Source organism: Raphanus sativus, chromosome 8, assembly GCF_000801105.2.
Source record: "Raphanus sativus cultivar WK10039 chromosome 8, ASM80110v3, whole genome shotgun sequence".
NCBI lineage: Eukaryota > Viridiplantae > Streptophyta > Magnoliopsida > Brassicales > Brassicaceae > Raphanus > Raphanus sativus.
Window position 1 is genome coordinate 12,057,336 of NC_079518.1, and position 20,254 is coordinate 12,077,589.

Below are 20,254 nucleotides of genomic sequence, written 5' to 3' on the forward strand. Positions count from 1 at the left end.
TTCAGTTTATATTTGCATCCTGGGTTGATTAATTTTTTTTTGGCCTTTTAGACGATGGGACCGTTTACTTCGGTGGAAGTGAAGGCCCGATCTTAACAACTTATTAGAAGATAATGATGAGTTTAGTAGATAAGTCTCACATATATTGTTATGGCTGTTGTTATCTCCTATATTGTGGGAAGATATGATTCGATCATGTTTCGGTCACCCTTGTATAAATACTCGACTGTATGTACATCAATAACACACAAATATTGTTTGCAACTTCTTAGCATGGTATCAGAGCTAAGATCCTAGATCTTGTAAACAAAATTCTTTTTCTTTTACGATGGGTGATACGAGTCTATCTATGACGTCTACAACAACAGGAGCCATGGTTGCAAGTCAAGGCGTCTTGATATCTCCATATTATCTCCATCCCTCTGAAAATACGGGTAACGTACTTTCACCGATCCTCTTGAATGGAGGAAATTACGAAAGATGGGCAAAGTTGATGCTCAATTCGCTTCGGACCAAACGAAAACTTGGGTTCGTTGATGGGACGTTGAAACGCCCAGTTGGAAAGCCTGAAGAAGAAGAGAAGTGGGATATGGTGAATGCTATGGTTATTGGCTGGATCTACAGCAGTATTGAACCTAAGCTAAGGCCATCGATATCTTTGGTAGACAGTGCAAAGGCGATGTGGGGGAGTCTTCAACGAAGATTCTCGATCAGTGATGACACACGGATTCATCAGTTGCATGCAGACATTGCTGCTTGCAAACAGAACGGTGAATCGGTAGAAGTTTACTTCGGGAAACTAAAGGTGATGTGGGACGATCTCTCTGATTTTGAGAAGAGTTTCACATGCTGTTGTGGAAGCGCAGATTGCGCATCAATGGTGACTTATGACAAGATGCAAGAGAAGATACGCTTGCATCAGTTCCTTATGGGGCTTGACAATGCGCGTTTTGGAACAACAAGATCGAACTTATTGAGTCGACAGACTGAGTTAAACCTTGACTCGGTTTACTCGCAGATCATTCAAGAAGAAAGACATCTTAGTGTGATGCGTGGAGCAGAAGAAAGAGCACCGGTGGTTGGTTTTTCGGCAACTTCTTCGCCTCAGCCAGGTGGACAAGTGGCTGCGACACGGTATGGCAAGCCAGCGACGGTGTGTTCACATTGTGGAAAGCAGGGACATGATTCCACCAACTGCTTTCAAGTCATTGGTTTTCCCGACTGGTGGGAAAAGGGTAAGCCAAATGGAGGACGTGGAGGTGAGAGAGGATCTCGAGGACGAGGCTCTAATGGTCAAGGAAGAGGTCGTGGCGGTAGAGGTTCTGGTTTTCAGGCCTACAACGCTCAGCTAGGGGACTCTGCGTCAGTAACAGAGAGCTCTGGTTCGGCTCTACCACCTGGAATACCAAATTTCACGAATGATCAGTGGGCAACTCTGGCTCAGTTCGTGAACAATCAAAAGTCGAATCAGTCCGATAAACTCTCTGGTAAGAAAGAGAAATTACTCCTCTTTGGTAAAGATCGTCGCTATGACATCATTATCGATTCTGGAGCTTCCCATCATATGACGGGGGAGGCTCATTTGCTTACTGACATTGTGAACATTGCACCGTGTGCGATTTCTTTGCCTAATGGACAAGTTACTTGGGCTACAAGACATGGAAGTTTGAGTCTTGGTGACCGTCTCGTATTGAGACATGTCTTTCTTGCGCCTTCACTCTCTGTCACACTTATATCTGTAGCACAATTACTTCGTGATGTAGCAAGTTTTGTGCTGTTTACTAAGCGATTTTGTGTGATACAGGACCTAATTTCGAAGACTTTGATTGGTGCGGGTAGAGAACGTAACGGGGTTTATCACTATGAAGGTGCAGTAGCAGTACAAGCTGGTCGTGCGGTCAAGCTTCAGGACAGAGATTTGTGGCACCATCGTATGGGACACCCCTCTTCAAAAGTACTTTCGGTGTTGGCTCCAACTGGCGGTTTTAGTAGTGTTTTAGGAGTTTTAGAACAATCTTGTGATGTTTGTCTACGAGCAAAACAGACTCGAGACACGTTTTCAATAAGTATTAATAAAACAGTTGAGCCTTTTCATTTAGTCCATTGTGATCTTTGGGGACCCTATAGGGAACCTTCTACGAGTGGGGCTCGGTACTTTCTGACCATTGTTGACGACTTTTCCCGAGCGGTTTGGACAGTGTTACTGTTGGAAAAGAAAGAAGCACCAGGGGCTTTGAAAACGTTTTGCTCGTTTGTTCGTAGACAGTTTCAGAAACAAGTTAAGATCATACGAAGTGACAATGGCACTGAGTTCACTTGCTTGCGAAAATTCTTTGCGGAGGAAGGTATTGTTCATCAGACGTCTTGTGTGGAAACGCCACAGCAAAACGGAAGGGTGGAGCGCAAGCATAGACATATTCTGAATGTGGCTCGAGCTCTACTGTTCCAAGGAAACTTGCCGAAGAGGTTTTGGGGAGAAAGTGTTTTGACGGCTACATATCTGATTAATAGAACACCAACACCTCTACTGAAGAACAAGACCCCGTATGAGCTTCTTTATGGAGCTCCTCCTTCATATGACAACTTGAGGGTGTTTGGCACACTCTGTTTTGCTAGACGGATTTCGCGTGGTAAAGATAAGCTTGATCCTCGTAGTAATCAGTGTGTGTTTCTTGGCTATCCAATGGGAAAGAAAGGATGGCTAGTGTTTGATTTAGAGACAGAGAAGTTGTTTGTCTCAAGAGATGTGGTATTTCAAGAAGATCAGTATCCGTTTGCTCAAAAAGACAAGGACAAAGCAGTATCATCGGTTGCTCCTGTCTATCTGCCTGCGTCAGTAATATATGATCATGACATCACAACCGAAGAGGTACAGCTGACTCCATCTGATAGTGAGTCGCAAAGAGAAGAAGTAGTAGCGACTTCTGAGCAAGGGGGAGCAGTCTCTGAGCAAGGGGGAGTTGTTGACACTGCATCTGAGTCTGTAAGTGTTGAGAAGTTAGCTCCACCAACTGTAACAGAAGAACCTATGGGGAGAGGCATGAGAAAGAAGAGGTCGTCTGTATTGCTTAACGACTATGTGACATATTCAGCACGTCTAAGTGATAAACCTCCTCGCGTCTCTCAACCTGCAGCAACCAAGTCTTCAGGTACGTGTCTATATCCTTTAGACGATTACATGTCCCATCATCGTCTATCACCATCTTTGCAGAGTTTTGCTGCAACTATCATGGAGAATATTGAACCACGTTCGTACAAAGAAGCTGTCAAGTATGAGGTGTGGAGAGGTTCGATGAAATATGAAGTGGTAGCTTTGGAGGAGAGAGATACTTGGACCATCACTGAACTACCTCCAGGCAAGACTGCTATTGGTTGCATGTGGGTGTATAAAATCAAGTATAATGCGGATGGAACCATAAACCGATACAAATCACGGCTGGTGGCTCTTGGGAACAGTCAAGAAGAAGGCATAGATTACAAAGAGACGTTCGCACCGGTTGTCAAGATGACGACAGTAAGGATTGTTCTTGAGGTAGCCGCAGCAAAGGGATGGGAGTTGTCTCAGATGGATGTTCACAATGCGTTTCTGCATGGGGACCTAGAGGAAGAAGTTTATATGAAGTTGCCTCCTGGTTTCTCTCATCCGGGTGATAACAGAGTGTGCAAACTCAAGAAGTCGATATATGGGCTTCGCCAATCTCCGAGATGTTGGTTCTCAAAGTTGTCAAATGCTCTGCTTGATTTTGGCTTTAAACAGAACTACAAAGATTACTCTTTATTTACTATGAAACGGAGCGGTTCACAGATGTTTGTTCTGGTATACGTCGACGATTTGATCGTAGGAGGAGACAATCCAGAACTTATCTCTTCTTTCAAGTCCTATTTAAGTAGATGTTTCCACATGAAAGATTTGGGAGCTTTGCGATATTTCTTGGGCATTGAAGTATCCCGTGGAAAAGAAGGTATCTATTTGTCACAAAAGAAGTATGCTCTAGACATTGTTAAAGAATGTGGTTTGCTTGGAGCAAAGCCTGCGCCTACTCCAATGGAACAGAATCATAATTTGGCTCGGCTTGATGGAGAGTTCTATACAAATCCAACTGCGTACAGGAGATTAGTGGGTCGGCTGGTTTACTTGGCGGTCACGAAACCAGAAATCAGTTATGCGGTTCACACGTTGGCTCAGTTCTTGCAGAAACCTCGACTAAAGCATTGGGAAGCTGCGTTGAGGCTAGTTCGGTATTTGAAAGGTGTTCCCGGACAGGGGATTTTCTTGAGTGCAGACAATGACTTACACATTTCTGCCTTTTGTGATTCAGACTGGGCTGCGTGTCCTCTCACACGACGTTCATTGACTGGTTTCCTGGTTATGTTAGGAGGTTCTTTGGTTTCGTGGAAGACGAAGAAGCAACACACGGTTTCAAGGTCATCAGCAGAGGCTGAATACAGAGCGATGGCAATGACGTTGAGTGAGCTAAAGTGGACGAAAGAGATTCTTGAAGCGTTTGGGGTTCGTCAGACTAGGCCGATGAACTTGTATTGCGACAGCAGGGCAGCGCTTCACATTGCTGCTAATCCGGTGTTTCATGAACGCACGAAACATATTGAAGCTGATTGTCATTTTGTTCGAGATGCAGTGCAGGATAAGTCGATTGTTACTTCACATGTTCGGACGACGGACCAGCTAGCCGATATACTGACGAAAGCTTTGTCTGTGCGTCAGTTTGGATATCTGCTATGCAAGATGGGCATTCGCGATCTACATGCACCATCTTGAGGGGGAGTATTAGGAGATAATGATGAGTTTAGTAGATAAGTCTCACATATATTGTTATGGCTGTTGTTATCTCCTATATTGTGGGAAGATATGATTCGATCATGTTTCGGTCACCCTTGTATAAATACTCGACTGTATGTACATCAATAACACACAAATATTGTTTGCAACTTCTTAGCACAACTGCATCAGTAATTAGAAGTCTCACATCATTTGCAGCTTCAGAATCCACAGGATTGAACGTGTGTAATATGCATATTTCTCTGTATCCTGTATTCCGCCAGATGTGTTGATAATTAACCTTTCGCATTCCCATTTTCTCATGCAGCTTCCAGGTGATAAGATAGTTGGGTTTGGCCAAGTTCTTTCTTGGTATTGAAATTCCTGGTGATGCGAAAGATTTCTTCAACCAAATAGACGCACTAGCTTGTTTGGAAGACAACAGGCAATGCTACTTTCATGCTCCTCTATGCAATTGTTCTTTGGTTTATTTCAGTACACATCTTAGGTGAGATTTCAGTAACCTTGAATTAAGTTGAGTGATACTAGGACTTACTGTTACTTCTGTGTTAACAATTGCATTGATAGAGGAAAACAGCTTCTCTTTACATTTAAAATGCCCGTAAGGGCTTGTGATCCCTCCATACTAGAATTTTGAACAACGGCAGAGTATTTGTAGAGAAGAATAGGAGTTTAAAAGCTGGAACACTACTGTGGGAGCGATAATATGTTCTGTGGTTATTTCTATGGCTTCAGGTTCTCTGTTCCACTTATCTTGTCTCTTCCATCTACTGTCATTTCATCGACAAAGAAAAGAGCCTCTGAAGGTATCCCCATCATAACTTCCATCAAGATGTGACTGGCATAGTTTGAGATGTTATTTCTTTTTATCTTTCCAGAAAAGCTTCTGGCCAAGCAGCTTTCACTAGTTTTCTTGGGTCTTATAGCTCTCCCATTCATCGGTTTCCTGATTGGGGTCAGTTTTATTCCCCTTGTAAATAGATTCAGCAAAGTAAATCCAAAAAAAAAAAGAAACATCATTACATTTGTTTCCCAACTCATATAAACTATTGTTTATGTTTAAGCTTACACGGTTGGGAGTGTGAACATAATAAAGAGCTTCCCATCATCGGTTGGAGATGCAACATCCGTTTTACTTTTCCATGGTGGTATTGAAGCTGTTCTGCTTCTCAATCTGGGTGAAGGCAAGTTGTCAAAACCGTTTCTTGTTTAAAAGATTATAAGGACAGCATTGCATCAAAAATCTAATGCCCCTTTTGTTTTCCTTTGCATGCTACACAGTTGGATCTGTTCACAACTCTAAAAGGCACTTTCTTTGTTCGGATTGTTTCTGTTGTTCGTCGGAAACAGAATATGATCTGTCTCCATGGAGCAGTTTTTTTTTATCAGTTTTGTAGCATTTACTTATATAGATCATGCTGATAGACATTTCATTTGGATATCACACTGTCTCAGTTTAGTCTTAAAACTTACTCCCTCTGTTTTTTAAAGATCCATGTTCTAGGAAAAAAATTTGTTTTAAAAAGATACATTTTTTACTTTTTCAATGTATTATTTAATGAAAATCTGTTAACTTTAAGAAAATTAATTGTGTTTATTGGGTTTTTATTGGTTAAAAATTATGGAAAATTGTTATTCACAAAAATCAATGCATTTTTAATGTGATTTCTTAATATATGTGAAAAGTCTAAAATATGTATCTTTAAAAAACAGAGGGAGTAATCAAGAAGAGTTGGTTTCGGTTCCCTTTTTTTTTAATTTCGTTGAACCATACTTTGCCCAAAGCCAGTCAACGGCAACTAGAGAGAAATATTTATTTGGTATCTGACCCTTCACATGGCATCGTTACAACTTATACCCAACTTTACAGTTCGAACCATAAATGAGAATTAATTTTTTTTTCTTCTAAAAAGTAAAAGAGAGAATGTAGTTGTCGTTTGTAGACAATCATTACCCTTTTTGTTCATCTGAAAAGTTTGTCTAAGAACACATCTCTTCCTCTCTCTCTTCTCATTTGTCATTGGTAAGAACGTTGTTCTCAATCATATATATATATCTCATTTGTTCCAATTCCTTACATGTTCTTCCCTATCCTTTCTATAAATCTCTTCATCGATTATCTGTATATCGTCAAGTTTGAGTTTCATTCGTGGTTTCTTCGTTAAAATGGTTAAAAATATCAACACTTTCGGATTTATTTTCATCTCAATGAATTTTTTGAATATCTGGGTTGTGAATTATGCAATGGTTACGAATGATCTACATTTTTGGGTTTTATCCCTTTCTGCATCTGGTACTGAAAAAACGATATGTTCTTTGGTGATTCTTTGGCCGTGGTGGAAAAACCAAACCAAAAAAAAATAATGTTTTGTTTCTCGATATTTGCAAAGCATAGTTTGATCATGTCACCTGTTTTCACATTATTGTGCGTGTTTCATTCGTTCTGTATTAGGACTCTGTTTGATGGTTGCTAGCTTTTCAGAAGAGCAATGAGTCATTCTGCATCCAGTTCAGGTACTGCTCTGCTTTACTCTCCTAATCATTACTCTCTTTAAGGGACGTGAGTTCTCCTCTGTTCATATAATCACTATGATGTTTGTAGTTGTGGCTGGAATTTTCACAAAGATTTATAGTACCCTTCATTGGCTTGAACTCATTCACATTGTTGCTTCCCAGGAAAAAGGAGAATAAGGGATCTTTTATCTGAATCTGATAACCGAGTCTGCGCTGATTGTGGCGCTCCAGATCCTAAGTGGGCGTAAGTTACCGCTGTTAAACTCTCCCACATATGTTACTTATAAATCATTAAACTCTATAACCGTTAGCAATGTATGTAATCAATTTACAGGTCAGCAAATATCGGAGTGTTCATTTGCTTAAAATGTTGCGATGTGCACAGAAGCCTTGGCACTCATGTCTCAAAGGTGATGGCTGACTCTTTGCTTCTCCTTCTAAGATCCTCACAAGAATCTTTTTGCACTAGTTCTTCTTGACAAGAATCTTTTTGCAAGATTATTGATAGTTTGGGAGTGTGTTTCCAGGTCTTATCTGTGACATTAGATGAATGGGAAGATGAGGAAGTCGATTCAATGATTGAGATTGGAGGAAACGCCTCTGCTAATTCAATCTACGAGGCGTTTATACCTGATGGTTCCTCCAAGCCTGGACCTGATGCTAGTCATGAGCACCGTATGAAGTTTATCAGGTAAGGTTTATTGTTCATACCAAATACCCTTTTAACATATGTAGTGGGAAATATTCATACCCTAAGATGTATCACATCAGGTCAAAATATGAGTTCCAAGAGTTTCTGAAACCAAGCTTGCGTATCACATCAGGGAAGACCTCTAGTTCAAAGAGCTCATCATCATATCGTTCATCAAGTCTTTCCACAAATATCATTGATAGCTTTCGCACAAATTCATCATCCCAAAAGCCGGTAAAAAGCTTCGTTTCTTTCTGAATCAAATTGACTACTTGAACATTGTGATTCATGGTGTTTAAACAATGACAGCAACTTGAAGGCATGGTTGAGTTTATTGGATTGTTGAAGGTGACTATCAAAAAGGGTACCAACTTAGCCATCCGAGACATGATGACAAGTGATCCCTATGTTGTGTTGACTTTAGGACAACAAGTAAGTTGTGTCTTTATATGTTCTTACCGTTATTCTAGTGATTTTGTATGGCTAATCATTTTCATCATATTACCAGACTGTACAATCAGCTGTAATGAAAAGCAACTTAAACCCGGTTTGGAATGAGGAACTCATGCTCTCTGTTCCTCATGACTATGGCTCAGTGAAGCTGGTAAAAAAGTTTAACATCCAAATCATTTTCTAGTTTTGGTTAAATCATTTAACTTAAGTTGACTGTTTGTTTTCATTTTCTCTTTTTTTTTTTCTGGGATATTTTGCAGCAAGTGTTTGATTATGACACATTCTCTGCTGATGACATAATGGGAGAAGCTGAGATTGACATCCAACCACTGATCACATCTGCAATGGCTTTTGGAGACCCTGAAATGTTTGGAGATATGCAGATTGGGAAATGGCTGAAATCGAACGACAATGCTCTTATAGAGGATAGCATTATCAACATTGCAGATGGGAAAGTGAAACAAGAGGTTCAAATCAAGCTTCAGAATGTCGAATCTGGTGAGTTGGAACTAGACCTTGAGTGGCTGCCTCTTGACCAATGACAAAATAACAGTTTTATTATAGGCTCGTTAAAATTATATGTATGGAGAAAGAAAATCTTATTATTGTATTCATTTTAATTCTGGAGACTTCAAATCTTGAAAACCCTCTTTGGTGTTTTGTTTATGAGAGCCATTTGTATAAGAAACAATTACACTCAGAGGCAGTTTCTGAGTTTATTTTACACTTTGAGGCAGTTTGTGCTAATAGGGTACTTTTTCTCAACCAAACTCATTTCTTAGTTATAAACTAACTAAAAAGCCTTACAATCTGATTTTTATGGTATTTATTATTTACGATTCTTCATAGCAAACAAAAGGAAGTGGATCCCATGTATCATCTTCTTTATTTCTTTCTTTTGAGTTTCTTATTTCTTTTTGTAAAATGAATATTGTTTTTCCTGAACGTTTTTAAAAGAAAATATATTTATAATCCGTATTTTTGTTATCCAATCTATCTTTTGAGATATGTCAAGCTATATTTTTGATGGAATAAATCGTTCAACAAATCAGAAACCAAAAAAATCACTTTTGTTCGAACTTTTAAGATTAAAGCCATGAATTAGGATTGAAAGATATCACATTTGGGTAAAAATACATAAAAATAAGTTGAGAATATAAAGAATCATGGAAAATATGCAAGATAGACGGAGATTAGGGTTTCTGGTCGACAATGACTAAGAAAGAAGATGAGGCTGTTTTCGTAATTTTGCAACATTAATGAAAAATAAAAATTGTATGTACATTACATTCAAACTGTACATGTGTACACCTAATTATATATTATACATCGATGTAATTGTGTACATTTTTTTGTTTTTTTGTAAGTTTTCTATCTAAATAACTAAGATTCTACGATTTTATAAACTCAAGATAATGTTAACAAAATTTACATGTGAACATACACATTATTATCCATGTGTACGTCCATGAATGTATACATGTCTTATACAAGTCTTATCTCATTATCTACAAAGATAATGAAGAAAACAAATCAAGAAACCAAGGGTAACTTGCTCAAAAATGATGTATTAAGATTGTTGTTTTCTATAAAAAATTGAAGCATGCTTCCATTAGTACTAGTTGTACAATACCATATATAATAGTGTACATACACTTTCGGACCCGAAACGAATCTAAAAAAAATCTTTTGGACCTCAAATTGTAACATCATCTTCCATCACTCCGCTAGCTTCTTCTTCTGCAACTCAGGCCCACAAATTCTTATGTCCAAGCCACCTTGAGTCTCAGCCGTCATCAACTTTCAATCCGTCACGACTTCCTTTCTTTACGGCCATGTCTCCTCTGTTGCTTCGTCATATGTCTCCTTCTCGTCGCCGTGTTTGTCGCATCCTTCTCGTCATCATCTTCGTCGCTTCCTTTTTTTCATCGTCTTCGTCGCTTACTTCTCGTCGTCACCTCTGTCTCGTCGTTATCATCTCCTCCATCTCACCACCTTCGTTGTAAAAGCTCGATGAGCAACAATTGCCAATTTTGATTTTATTGCACATCTGGTCCCTAGACATTTTGGATATATTCATTTCTGACCCATACGTTTCTGATTTGCAAATATACCATTTCAAATTGATTTCATACTTTTTAATTGTACATGCCATATTTTTCATAATTACAAAAATGGGTCTTTGAACTTTCTAGGTGTTTCAATTCGGCTCTTAATTTTCAGGGTGTACATGTGTACAAACCCAAATATAATTTGACATATTGTGCACATAGATAAACATGCAACATAGTACACATGTATACACTTATTTGTGTACAACATTTATATTGTGCACCTCTACTATTATCACTTTCCATTATATGTACACAAATCAAAATAAATTCTCAATACAAAGAGTATCATTTACAAACAAAACTCTCATCCCTGCACACATGTGTACAACCAAATGATGTACAACCAAATGATGTTCATGTGTACATACAAATATTACTATCATGTATAATGATTCACTTGAATAATTGTGTCCACTTGTACACCGATGCATAGACACTCACATGTAACACCATTTTTTTTGTTTTTGAGCAATAACGAATGTACACATGTACACTAACGAATATACACATATGCACTAACGAATGTACACAACTATATACAACTTTACACATTAACTTTTATTGTACACATGTACACTAATGAATGTACACAACTTTAGAACATGTTGGACATCTAACATATATCTCAAAACTATAGCTTCACAGATCTCAAAAGATAGATCGAGTGATGGAGAAAACGATTTCATAAAAAAAAATTGAAAAAAAATATTTAAGAATCAAATATGAATTTTCTAAAAAATAGAGAATGAATGAGGAAGAAGACGAATGAGAAAAAGAAGGAAATGAGAGAGATAATGCAAGTTGGAGAGAAGAAAAACGTGGTGATAATTAGGTAGAGAGGAGATAGATAATGCAGGTTGCAAAGTGTGAAACTATTTTAGTCACATGAATTAATTTAGTTAACTATTTTTTGGTTTTAGTTAGAAAAAACTACCTCAGTAGTTAAAACTGCCTTATATTGTAATAAAAATATGAAAATTGTCTCTTAGTGTTAGTAACTCTTTGTATAACTCGAATAGATTATTATATGTTTTAGTTTAAATTTTTTTCCTTCTGTCAGCTGATTTATTATATAGAAAAAGGGAGATACAATTTTATTCATTTCTGTAACATTTAAGCTCTAGCCCTAAATTCTGAGTGGGTGGGTACGTTTAGAGCATGGAGTGTTCAACTGACATGTAGGTTCAGCAGTTAAGAGCGACTAAAAAGCTAATAAGATGTCTGAATCTTCTTCCAAAACATACGAAACGCTGCGTTTTGAATAAATAGAAAAGGCCCATTAACTTGAAAAGTTCAATACGGCCCATTAACCTGAAAACTTTGACCCGGGCTCTCTTCTCGCAACTTCATTCACCGTCCCCATTTCAGTGATCCTCCTGAGGTGATAGATACCAAATCAAAGGTAACTAACGTGTTCCATTCTCTGTGATTCATCTTCTATTAGGCTATTCTTTTGTCACGCCTTGATTTTCCATTGTCTTGGCTTTAAATCTTCATTGCTCTCTTGCTCTCTTCAGAATTAGGGTTTGTAAATTGGGGGGGTTTTAGCAGAGAGGTGAAAGATTTGATTTTCACCTATACCATTGCTTTTTTTTAAAACAGATTAGGAGTTTTGTTAGAGAAGTAAAAGGATGCATCCTCCACTTACACCACATAGACATCCAATGTGTCTGGAGGTCAGTTTTTCTATCTCCTATTTTGGTTTCTGAATCTGTCTTACTTTGTAATCTCTTCCTCGTTACTGCCTCTGTCCTAGTTTGTTTACCAATCATATAGTATAATACAGAACATTGGTCAAAGGACATTTTGTAAAACTCGCAATTAAATTAAAAAAAAAAAAATTGAGTAGAACATATCTTTTGCCATGTTTAGTCATAAGAAGATCTGTATGTTGTCGCAATGTTTTTCAGATAATTGAGGAGTTCCAAAAGTGTCACTTAGAGCACCCCATTGGGAAATTCTTCGGAGAGTGTACAGAGCTGAAAGTAAAGCTTGATCGGTGTTTCCGCCAAGAGGTATGTTATTCATAGCCCAACATAGTACGTTATGCAGCTTAAAGTTTGCGGTTGATTACACTTTGTCTTAGAGATATCTTACAATGTCTTGCAGAAAGCTGTAAAGCGGAAGGTAAATTTCGAACAGAGCAAGAAACGTCAGGAAAGGCTGAAAACTATAAGGAAAGAAGAAACTGCGGAGACTTGAGTATTGGTGGTGGATACTGATCTCGATGAAGAACATATGTTTATTTTGAAAGAAGAAACATGTTTGTTAGATGGATCCAGGAGGAAGAGTTTAATACACTTTTTGTCTCGTAAATGAGCCAAAAAGATGGGTTTATACATCTATTGATTAGGGTTTAAAACGAGGTGGGTATTGGAGTGTGTAAGGCTAATTAGTTTCGTCTGCAACATTTATGTGACTCCAGGTTAATTAGCTTGGAGTGTAAGGCTAATATTATCTATAAAATGCAGTAAATAAGATCTCTTGGTCTACAAGAATTTTTATTAAGAACAAAATGTCCACAAAAGAAAAAACTTGCGACTTCATTCGGTCTTGTGGTAGATGATCTTGCTTTGACCACTAAAAGATGGTCAGATAAATATATGTATGCCTTCGTTGTACCTGTGTACTAGTTGCTGTATTCAAAGGAGATATGAGCATTGTATATCTTGCGATGCACTTATAACAGTTAGTGTCAAGCTACATTGTTTTTTTTTTCAGATTTTCTAATGCAATTAAATATGGTGGATTCAAGCTCCAAACTGCATTTGGCTTAGATATATTAACGATCTTTTCCCATTTTAATCAAAAGAAGTCTACTCCACCTCCTTTGTTGTTCTTATCCTAGTTCTTACCAGTCTTTTGTATGTCACAATGTTTTCCAGATAATTGAGGAATTTCAAAAGTGTACTTTTAGAGCACATTGTTGGATACTAATCCGATTAAGAACACATGTCTGTTTTGAAACAACGTGTTTATAAATCCATCCAGGAAGCTTGTGTTGATCATATATTGAGTAGGGTTTATAGGTTTTAAAATGAAACTAATTGAGGCGGTTATTGGAGAATATGGCAGATTAGCTTGGTCTGCAACAACAGTTTTCTTACACAAGTTTCTTTATTTATTATAGACATACAAGTAGCTACACAACTTCATTTAATTGTGGCTACCAAAAAAAACATGCACATTTGAATTTCGAAGTTTCCCTTACATAACTGGACTTCTCAATCTTCTCTTTGATGTCTAGGAACGTTTCAGAGACTGCTGAGTCTGGTATACCACACATCTCTAAACTGGAAAAGGTCTTACGATGAGACTCAAACTCACCTTATGTTTACTTGTCGTGCAAGAAACAGCGTAAACATAACCCGCAATTGACTGAGTTCAATAAACTATGAGACAAAATATTAAAAGCTATGTGCTCTGTTCTGATTTTTTTTCTTCTTTTGGTATCATTAAAGATACGTTACAAACGATAAAAGAGATCTAGTGTTCCCTTGTTTCTCATAACTCAGGTTAGCTGGAAAACATAGAGTGTGCAAGGTCGTTGGTATAATCACATTCACACCATGTGAAAACATACGGGCTGAAGCTCAGAGTTAACCGGCCCAACAGGAATGTGTTTGTTTCCAGCGGTAGAACCAGGGAACACTTGATTTTAGATAAGGATTTAATGTTTCGTTAAAGGGTCATTAATTATGTAATAATGGACACTGTTAATGAACATAATAAGATTATGATTTAGTTTATGGGTTTGAGACAAAACCAGTGAATCAGTTTGTTAGTTATCTGTTACACTACTGTCTGGTGGCACGTGGTCTTGTATATTTCCAGAGAACTTTCTTCCAGAAGTCATCAGAAAAAGAAGCTAATCAATTGGCTGATCAATTTATTTCACAAGTTCCAAGGAAATAACATTTTAATAGGAAACCAACAATGGACATTGACAAGACGAAAACACACAGAAATGGACACTGTTTTTGTGCAAAATATATATGCATTGGGGGAAAAATGCATGTGATTAAGGAAGTCACCACGTACGAGCCGACAGAGGTTTCAGGGGTAATGGTTATTTTGTTGGATCTAATTCTAATCATCACATGCTTTGTTTTCCTTTATTAGTTTTTATTGTCTATGATTTGTTGGACCATTTAAGACCAGAAACCACCTCTTATGTTCAACTTTTGTCAATGTATCACCAAAATTAAATTGATCCAATGACTAGTGAAGAAGTTGTTGCGGTGTTGTTTGGGCATCATTAACCCAAGTGGCTTAGGGAGGGTTGCTTAATTTTTTTATTTTTTTTTTACTTTTTTTTCTCTGACTAAAAGAAAAAAAAAACTAAATAAACGAACCAATTGCGGGTCACCATGTGTCAGTGAGAGCCGCAAACAAACCAAACAACAGCGTTTAAAGGGTGGGTGGTTTAAATTTTCATGGGATCCACCCACTATTATATTTTTTAAACACCCCTCCTAGATACATGAGTTAATGATGGCCTTAACCTAGTTTAATGGTTATACGTCACTACAACTGCGAGATATGATCCCGAAACTCACCAGCGGCATTGATCAAGTGATCTGAATCCAGATCACTTGCCTCATGTCAATACATCTGACACTTACGGCATCATCATCGTTGAGAAACTGTTGTATTTCTCCAAAAACATGTTAGTTAATATTTTAATTATCTATTACTCTATTGTTTCATTTTAACTATCGTTTTAAATTTGTGTACACAAATCGATAATATATTTAATTTTATAAATTTTCTAAATAAAAATATGATTATTTATACAGCTAACTAAATTTCAACTGTAGAAAATAAAAAAATATAAATAATCTTATAGCATAAAAAAGCTAATAAATTTTGCATTATAATTTAAAATAATACTTACTTTAAAATGAAATTTTATTCTATAACAATAATTAAAATGAAACAGATGAAATATTATCTTAATATATTAGACCACTAGTCTTTTTTTTTTTTTGATCAACCACTAGTCATTAAACAATTGATCGTTTACAGTTTTGGGTTAGTAACTATGAAAGCATATATTTTTATTCTTTCCTTTTTTCTTCTTTTTCTAATATTTTGATTTTTGGTCATGAAAATGCTCTTTTGTCGTGTGTATGCTTTAAATGCTCTTTTGTCGTTTGCAAACTTCATGCTTGTAAGTTGGGACCAAATCACATTTTCTTTCGGGCAAGTATGTTTCTGTTGATAAAATACAAATTGTGAACCAATTTTACCTGCTCAATAAACATGAAAACTATTTTATGAAAATAATATAAATGAGTATTCATCAGAACCGTCTAAACAGAACATGCAAATGGAACGATCGAACATGATCCGAATTGAAAAAAAAAAAAAAGAATTGAAAATAAATATATAAATTATGATATAAATTTTCAATTTTAAAATAGTACTAAATTTAGAGTTTGTAAGTTCAGAAAAATGTCAAATTTATATAAATAAAACTATAAATTTTCAAAATTATTCTATTATATCGTTAATTATACCATTAATATTTTTTGAACATGTTCCTTAAATAATCCGAGACGGACCTCGCATTCATGTTTCCAAATGGATAGTTCGGTAGACAACGAACGTATCCGGCCAAGGTAATAAATTTTCCTTATACAACGTTCGGTAGACAACGAACGTATGAGCAGGTGCGATGTGGCCTTTCTAATCTGTGTACCTTAGTGAACCAAGTATCCTCCATATGCCCGAGGCACGTTTGCAATGTATGTGGGTCACCTTCTTATGTCTTTTCATCTTTCTCGTCGGATTTGCCAAATCGATCAAAGAATAATTACGGCCTAGACTTTTGAAGCCCCTCGATAAAATTCCATGGTTGAATTGTCCAAAGTGTAAATCATGTCCTCCTATGCGTGACTTATGATATGATATTTATTATGCTCACTTATTCAGCCGCCGATGCCAGTTCAGACAAAATCTAGTAAAACATTCATCCTGATCCTCAAAATTTTATTCAAGATGTAAAAGGTGTTGTAACTTGGTGACTATATAAGAAAATGGTTCTATATTGTTACAGATTTAATCCTTTTTAATAAAAAATTATTTTCATTTTTATGATGTTTTTATTTTGAACAGTGAATTGTTATGATGTTATCAGATATCAAATGTCTAAACTCAACCGGTGGTGGTGGCCTATTGGTGTTTGAGGGATTTAAAAAACTTAATAAAGTGAATCTGGGTTCAAACTCCACCGACCACACGGATATGAGCTATTGCTTTCGGCTTATTTGAATGCCTAGAAGAGGGTGTATCCGTGGACTGTACCTCCACCTAGGGTTAGGCTTGTGTCATCATTGACCTGGGTTTAACCCTTTTATTTTCAAAAAAAAATGTCTAAACTCAAACCAACAAAAATATACAACCCTAGTTTCAAAAAAGAAAAATATATACGACCTTCTCTTCAAACTCCTAACAGTAAAAGATCCATTAAGTTTTAATGGCATACTAAATTACGACCCGTCTTTATTTTGCTTTTTTAGAAAAAATTAATTTTTATATTTAAATTTATTTGTAATTATATTTAATTTAATATTAACTTAATTTAATTTAATATTCTCTTAAATAAATTAAATACATAATTAAATATAATATTAATCAATAGGTCATGTTCTTGATTTAATATTCACTAAAAAAATGTAATCATATTTAGTTTTATACTCTGTATGTTCTCACCCTATAATACATCATGTACTGTAGTTGTATAGCACATGAGACATGGGACCGCAATTTTGATCAGATACCCATGGCTATATATAATTTTTTTTTAAATTAATAATGTCACATATAATATAATATTAATATACAGAATTATTAATTTTAATAAAATTTTATTTCTCTCTATTTTTTTAGTTTAATGTATTTTTAATTTTAGATTTTATTTATTTTGATTATATTATTTAATTTAAGATAAAAATCTAGGATATATGTCGGATTTTATTCAGCAAAATAATTTCATAAAATAATAAACAATTAAAAATACGATATTTGATACTTACAAATTGTAGATATGTTAATTATTAGTTTATTATTAGTTTAGTCATATGTTTGGTGTTTTTATAAAATTTATATTATTATTATTATATTATCTTATATTTTAAACTTATCTAGCTTAAAACATATTTATTATTTTATAGTATATACTATTTCTTCACTAAAGATACTTTTTGTAATATTGTCTTTTTTCCTAATTCTATCACGTTACATGTCGATTAATTTGGTGAATTATGCATATCATCTCTCGTTTTATAAAGAGGTCAAAAATTCAGATTTTATTTTATTTTTTGGTTTTATTCGATGGCCAGTCATACATACTTTCAGGTTTCTGATTTTTCCTTTCTTTTCAACATTCGCAGTTATCTTAATAGATTAAATTTATAACGTCAATTGTAGTTCAAGCTAACTGCATTTTGATTTGTTCGAAATTCTTAGTATTTATTAGTTGTCGCTCAGACCGTCACATGCACAATTTGTTTCGAATAACATATTTAGCTGACAGTACAAAAATAAGAATTTCATCCTTCTAATTTATTCCTGTATATTCTCATGTTCAGTGACGACGAACGAGTTCTCTAGAATCCATTCTTACAAACAACAATCAAGAAAAGTGTTGTACGATGATGTCCATATCTCATGATAATATTTTATTTTATTTAATGATTATACGATGTGACAAGAGTCGCACAACTGACTTCTCCTTCGGCGGCCAGTGGGCTGTTTCGATTAGGCGAGGCCGGTGGTAAGCTGTGGTTACTTGTTATGTCGGCCCAAATCAGTCTAGACCGAGTCTCTGTTTAGTTATATTTTTGTTTCATCCGCTGCTCGTTTCCCTTGTATTTCTGTCAGAAAGTGAAAAAATAGTAATAATATTTTAATATTTTTACCAAAAAAAGGAGTCGCACAACTGGGAGATTCCGTTAATACTTTTTTTTTTGTCAACGATTCCGTTAATACTTAACTAGATTTTGACCCGCGCTTTTGAAGCGCGGGATATTTTACGATAAAAATTTCACTAATAATTTAACAAATATTTTGGTTATTTTTAAAGAGTGTGTATTTAAAATATTTTTGCATTTAAATCAGTATTTTTAAATTCAATCCGATTGTGATTATACCGGTTAATCCGGAGATCTGAAAATTCAATTTATGTTTTTAAAATATTCATATTAAAAAATTACTAAAACCCGAGACTAACCGATTGAACTGATGGATGACCGATATGTAATCTAATTGGATTTAAATTGTAATAGTTTTCATAATTTGCAATCTTATAATCGAAATTTTAAAGTTCACTATTTTGCAATTTATGAAATTATGACGTTTCTACAAAATTTTAAAGAGAAAATGATAGATATAAAATAACTAAGATTAATTATTGTATTATTTGGAAACATTGATAATAGTATAAAAATATATTGTTTGGAAACATTGATAGTAGTATAAAGAAATAAGTATATTGTTTGGAAACATGGATAGTAGTATAAAGAAAAGAACATTAGTGTCTTAATGTATGTTTAACTATAAAGTATAAAGGTGTATTTAATTTAAAAACTTACAAAATAAATGTTAGGTCCAACAGAATGTTTCTGTTTTAATAAGATAGATATACACACAGTCGCACACAAATTTATCCCAGTGCTATTTTCCATTTTGATAATGATATCTTTTTTGTTAAAGACAACAATGATGGGGTGCATAATGGGATCCGACTTGATAATGATATATATACGGACCTTAATTAAGAAATAAACTCAAAATCGAATCATGGGTTAAGCCGGCAAAATAGATTCTTGTTGAAATATATAATCATGTTTATTGATTAGAAAAAAGCGAATTTATAACCGATTCTCTAAATTTATGTTAAAATGCTTTGTTTTTTTTCATTTGGTTCTTGTTCCTCCAAGTCTCTTCATCCTAGTCCTCAGTATGCTCACAAAATAGATAAGAAGTATTGTCAATTTATCATCAAGTGCTACACTTGCATTATATATATATGATATTGAAAAAATAAAAGATTGGCTATGAGTGATTTTACCAAAATAAATTGTTTGTTTTACATGATATATAATATAAACCTTATTGCTCAAAAAAATATAAACCTTAATATCCCTTTTTTATATATTTATTTTGATATTGAATTCTGGTCATTCATTTCTGTTTTCTAAATACCCCTCCATCTAATGTGTAAATCTTACATTTTGGGTGAATAAGATGAAAAACGTGGAAAATAATACATGTAAAAATAAGATAAAATTATGAAAAATATAAAACAAACAAATTTAAATCATATTTTGATGCTTTATAGTTATGGTCTAGTAGACTTCATTTGGCGCCTAATAGTTTTAACTATTACACAGATTTCATTAGAAATCACGATGAAATCTGCGCTATGGAAAAAATTTTAAATCAACAAATTTTATACATCCAAAAATGTAAAATAGTTTTATATCAGAATGCCTACAAAAGGAAGATAATATTGTTTAAAATATATGATAAGAAAATTAAGAAATCAAACTAAAGTTTCTCTTCAATTCAGAGAGATTAGAGAGAGTGCGAGAGTTTTAAAAACTTGTGCAGCTATTTTAGAGAGAGTGTGTAAATTTATTTATGTAGGGAAAAAAAATCATATGTAGATTTTAAATT

General features: G+C 35.1%; 2 protein-coding genes across 3 annotated transcripts; both read left to right on the forward strand.

Annotated features, from left to right (window-relative positions):
- Positions 1-6,666: 6,666 nt before the first annotated feature.
- LOC108819238 (ADP-ribosylation factor GTPase-activating protein AGD12) lies at positions 6,667-9,203 on the forward strand. Of its 2 annotated transcripts, none has more exons than XM_018592241.2 (9): positions 6,667-6,821; positions 7,251-7,312; positions 7,475-7,556; positions 7,647-7,722; positions 7,840-8,003; positions 8,084-8,237; positions 8,313-8,435; positions 8,512-8,607; positions 8,717-9,203. In XM_018592241.2, exons 2-9 carry the CDS (start codon positions 7,288-7,290, stop codon positions 8,996-8,998), a joined length of 1,002 nt encoding a protein of 333 aa, XP_018447743.2. In that variant the 5' UTR covers positions 6,667-6,821; positions 7,251-7,287; the 3' UTR covers positions 8,999-9,203. The 2 variants fall into 2 exon arrangements, with proteins under 2 accessions (XP_018447743.2, XP_018447744.2); XM_018592242.2 differs by lacking the exon at positions 6,667-6,821 and adding an exon at positions 6,881-6,967.
- Positions 9,204-11,855: 2,652 nt separating this feature from the next.
- LOC108820783 (uncharacterized) lies at positions 11,856-13,050 on the forward strand. Its single transcript, XM_018593790.2, has 4 exons — positions 11,856-11,972; positions 12,173-12,246; positions 12,481-12,585; positions 12,680-13,050. The coding sequence occupies exons 2-4, from the start codon at positions 12,202-12,204 to the stop codon at positions 12,770-12,772; spliced, it is 243 nt and encodes an 80-aa protein (XP_018449292.1). The 5' UTR covers positions 11,856-11,972; positions 12,173-12,201; the 3' UTR covers positions 12,773-13,050.
- Positions 13,051-20,254: the final 7,204 nt, after the last annotated feature.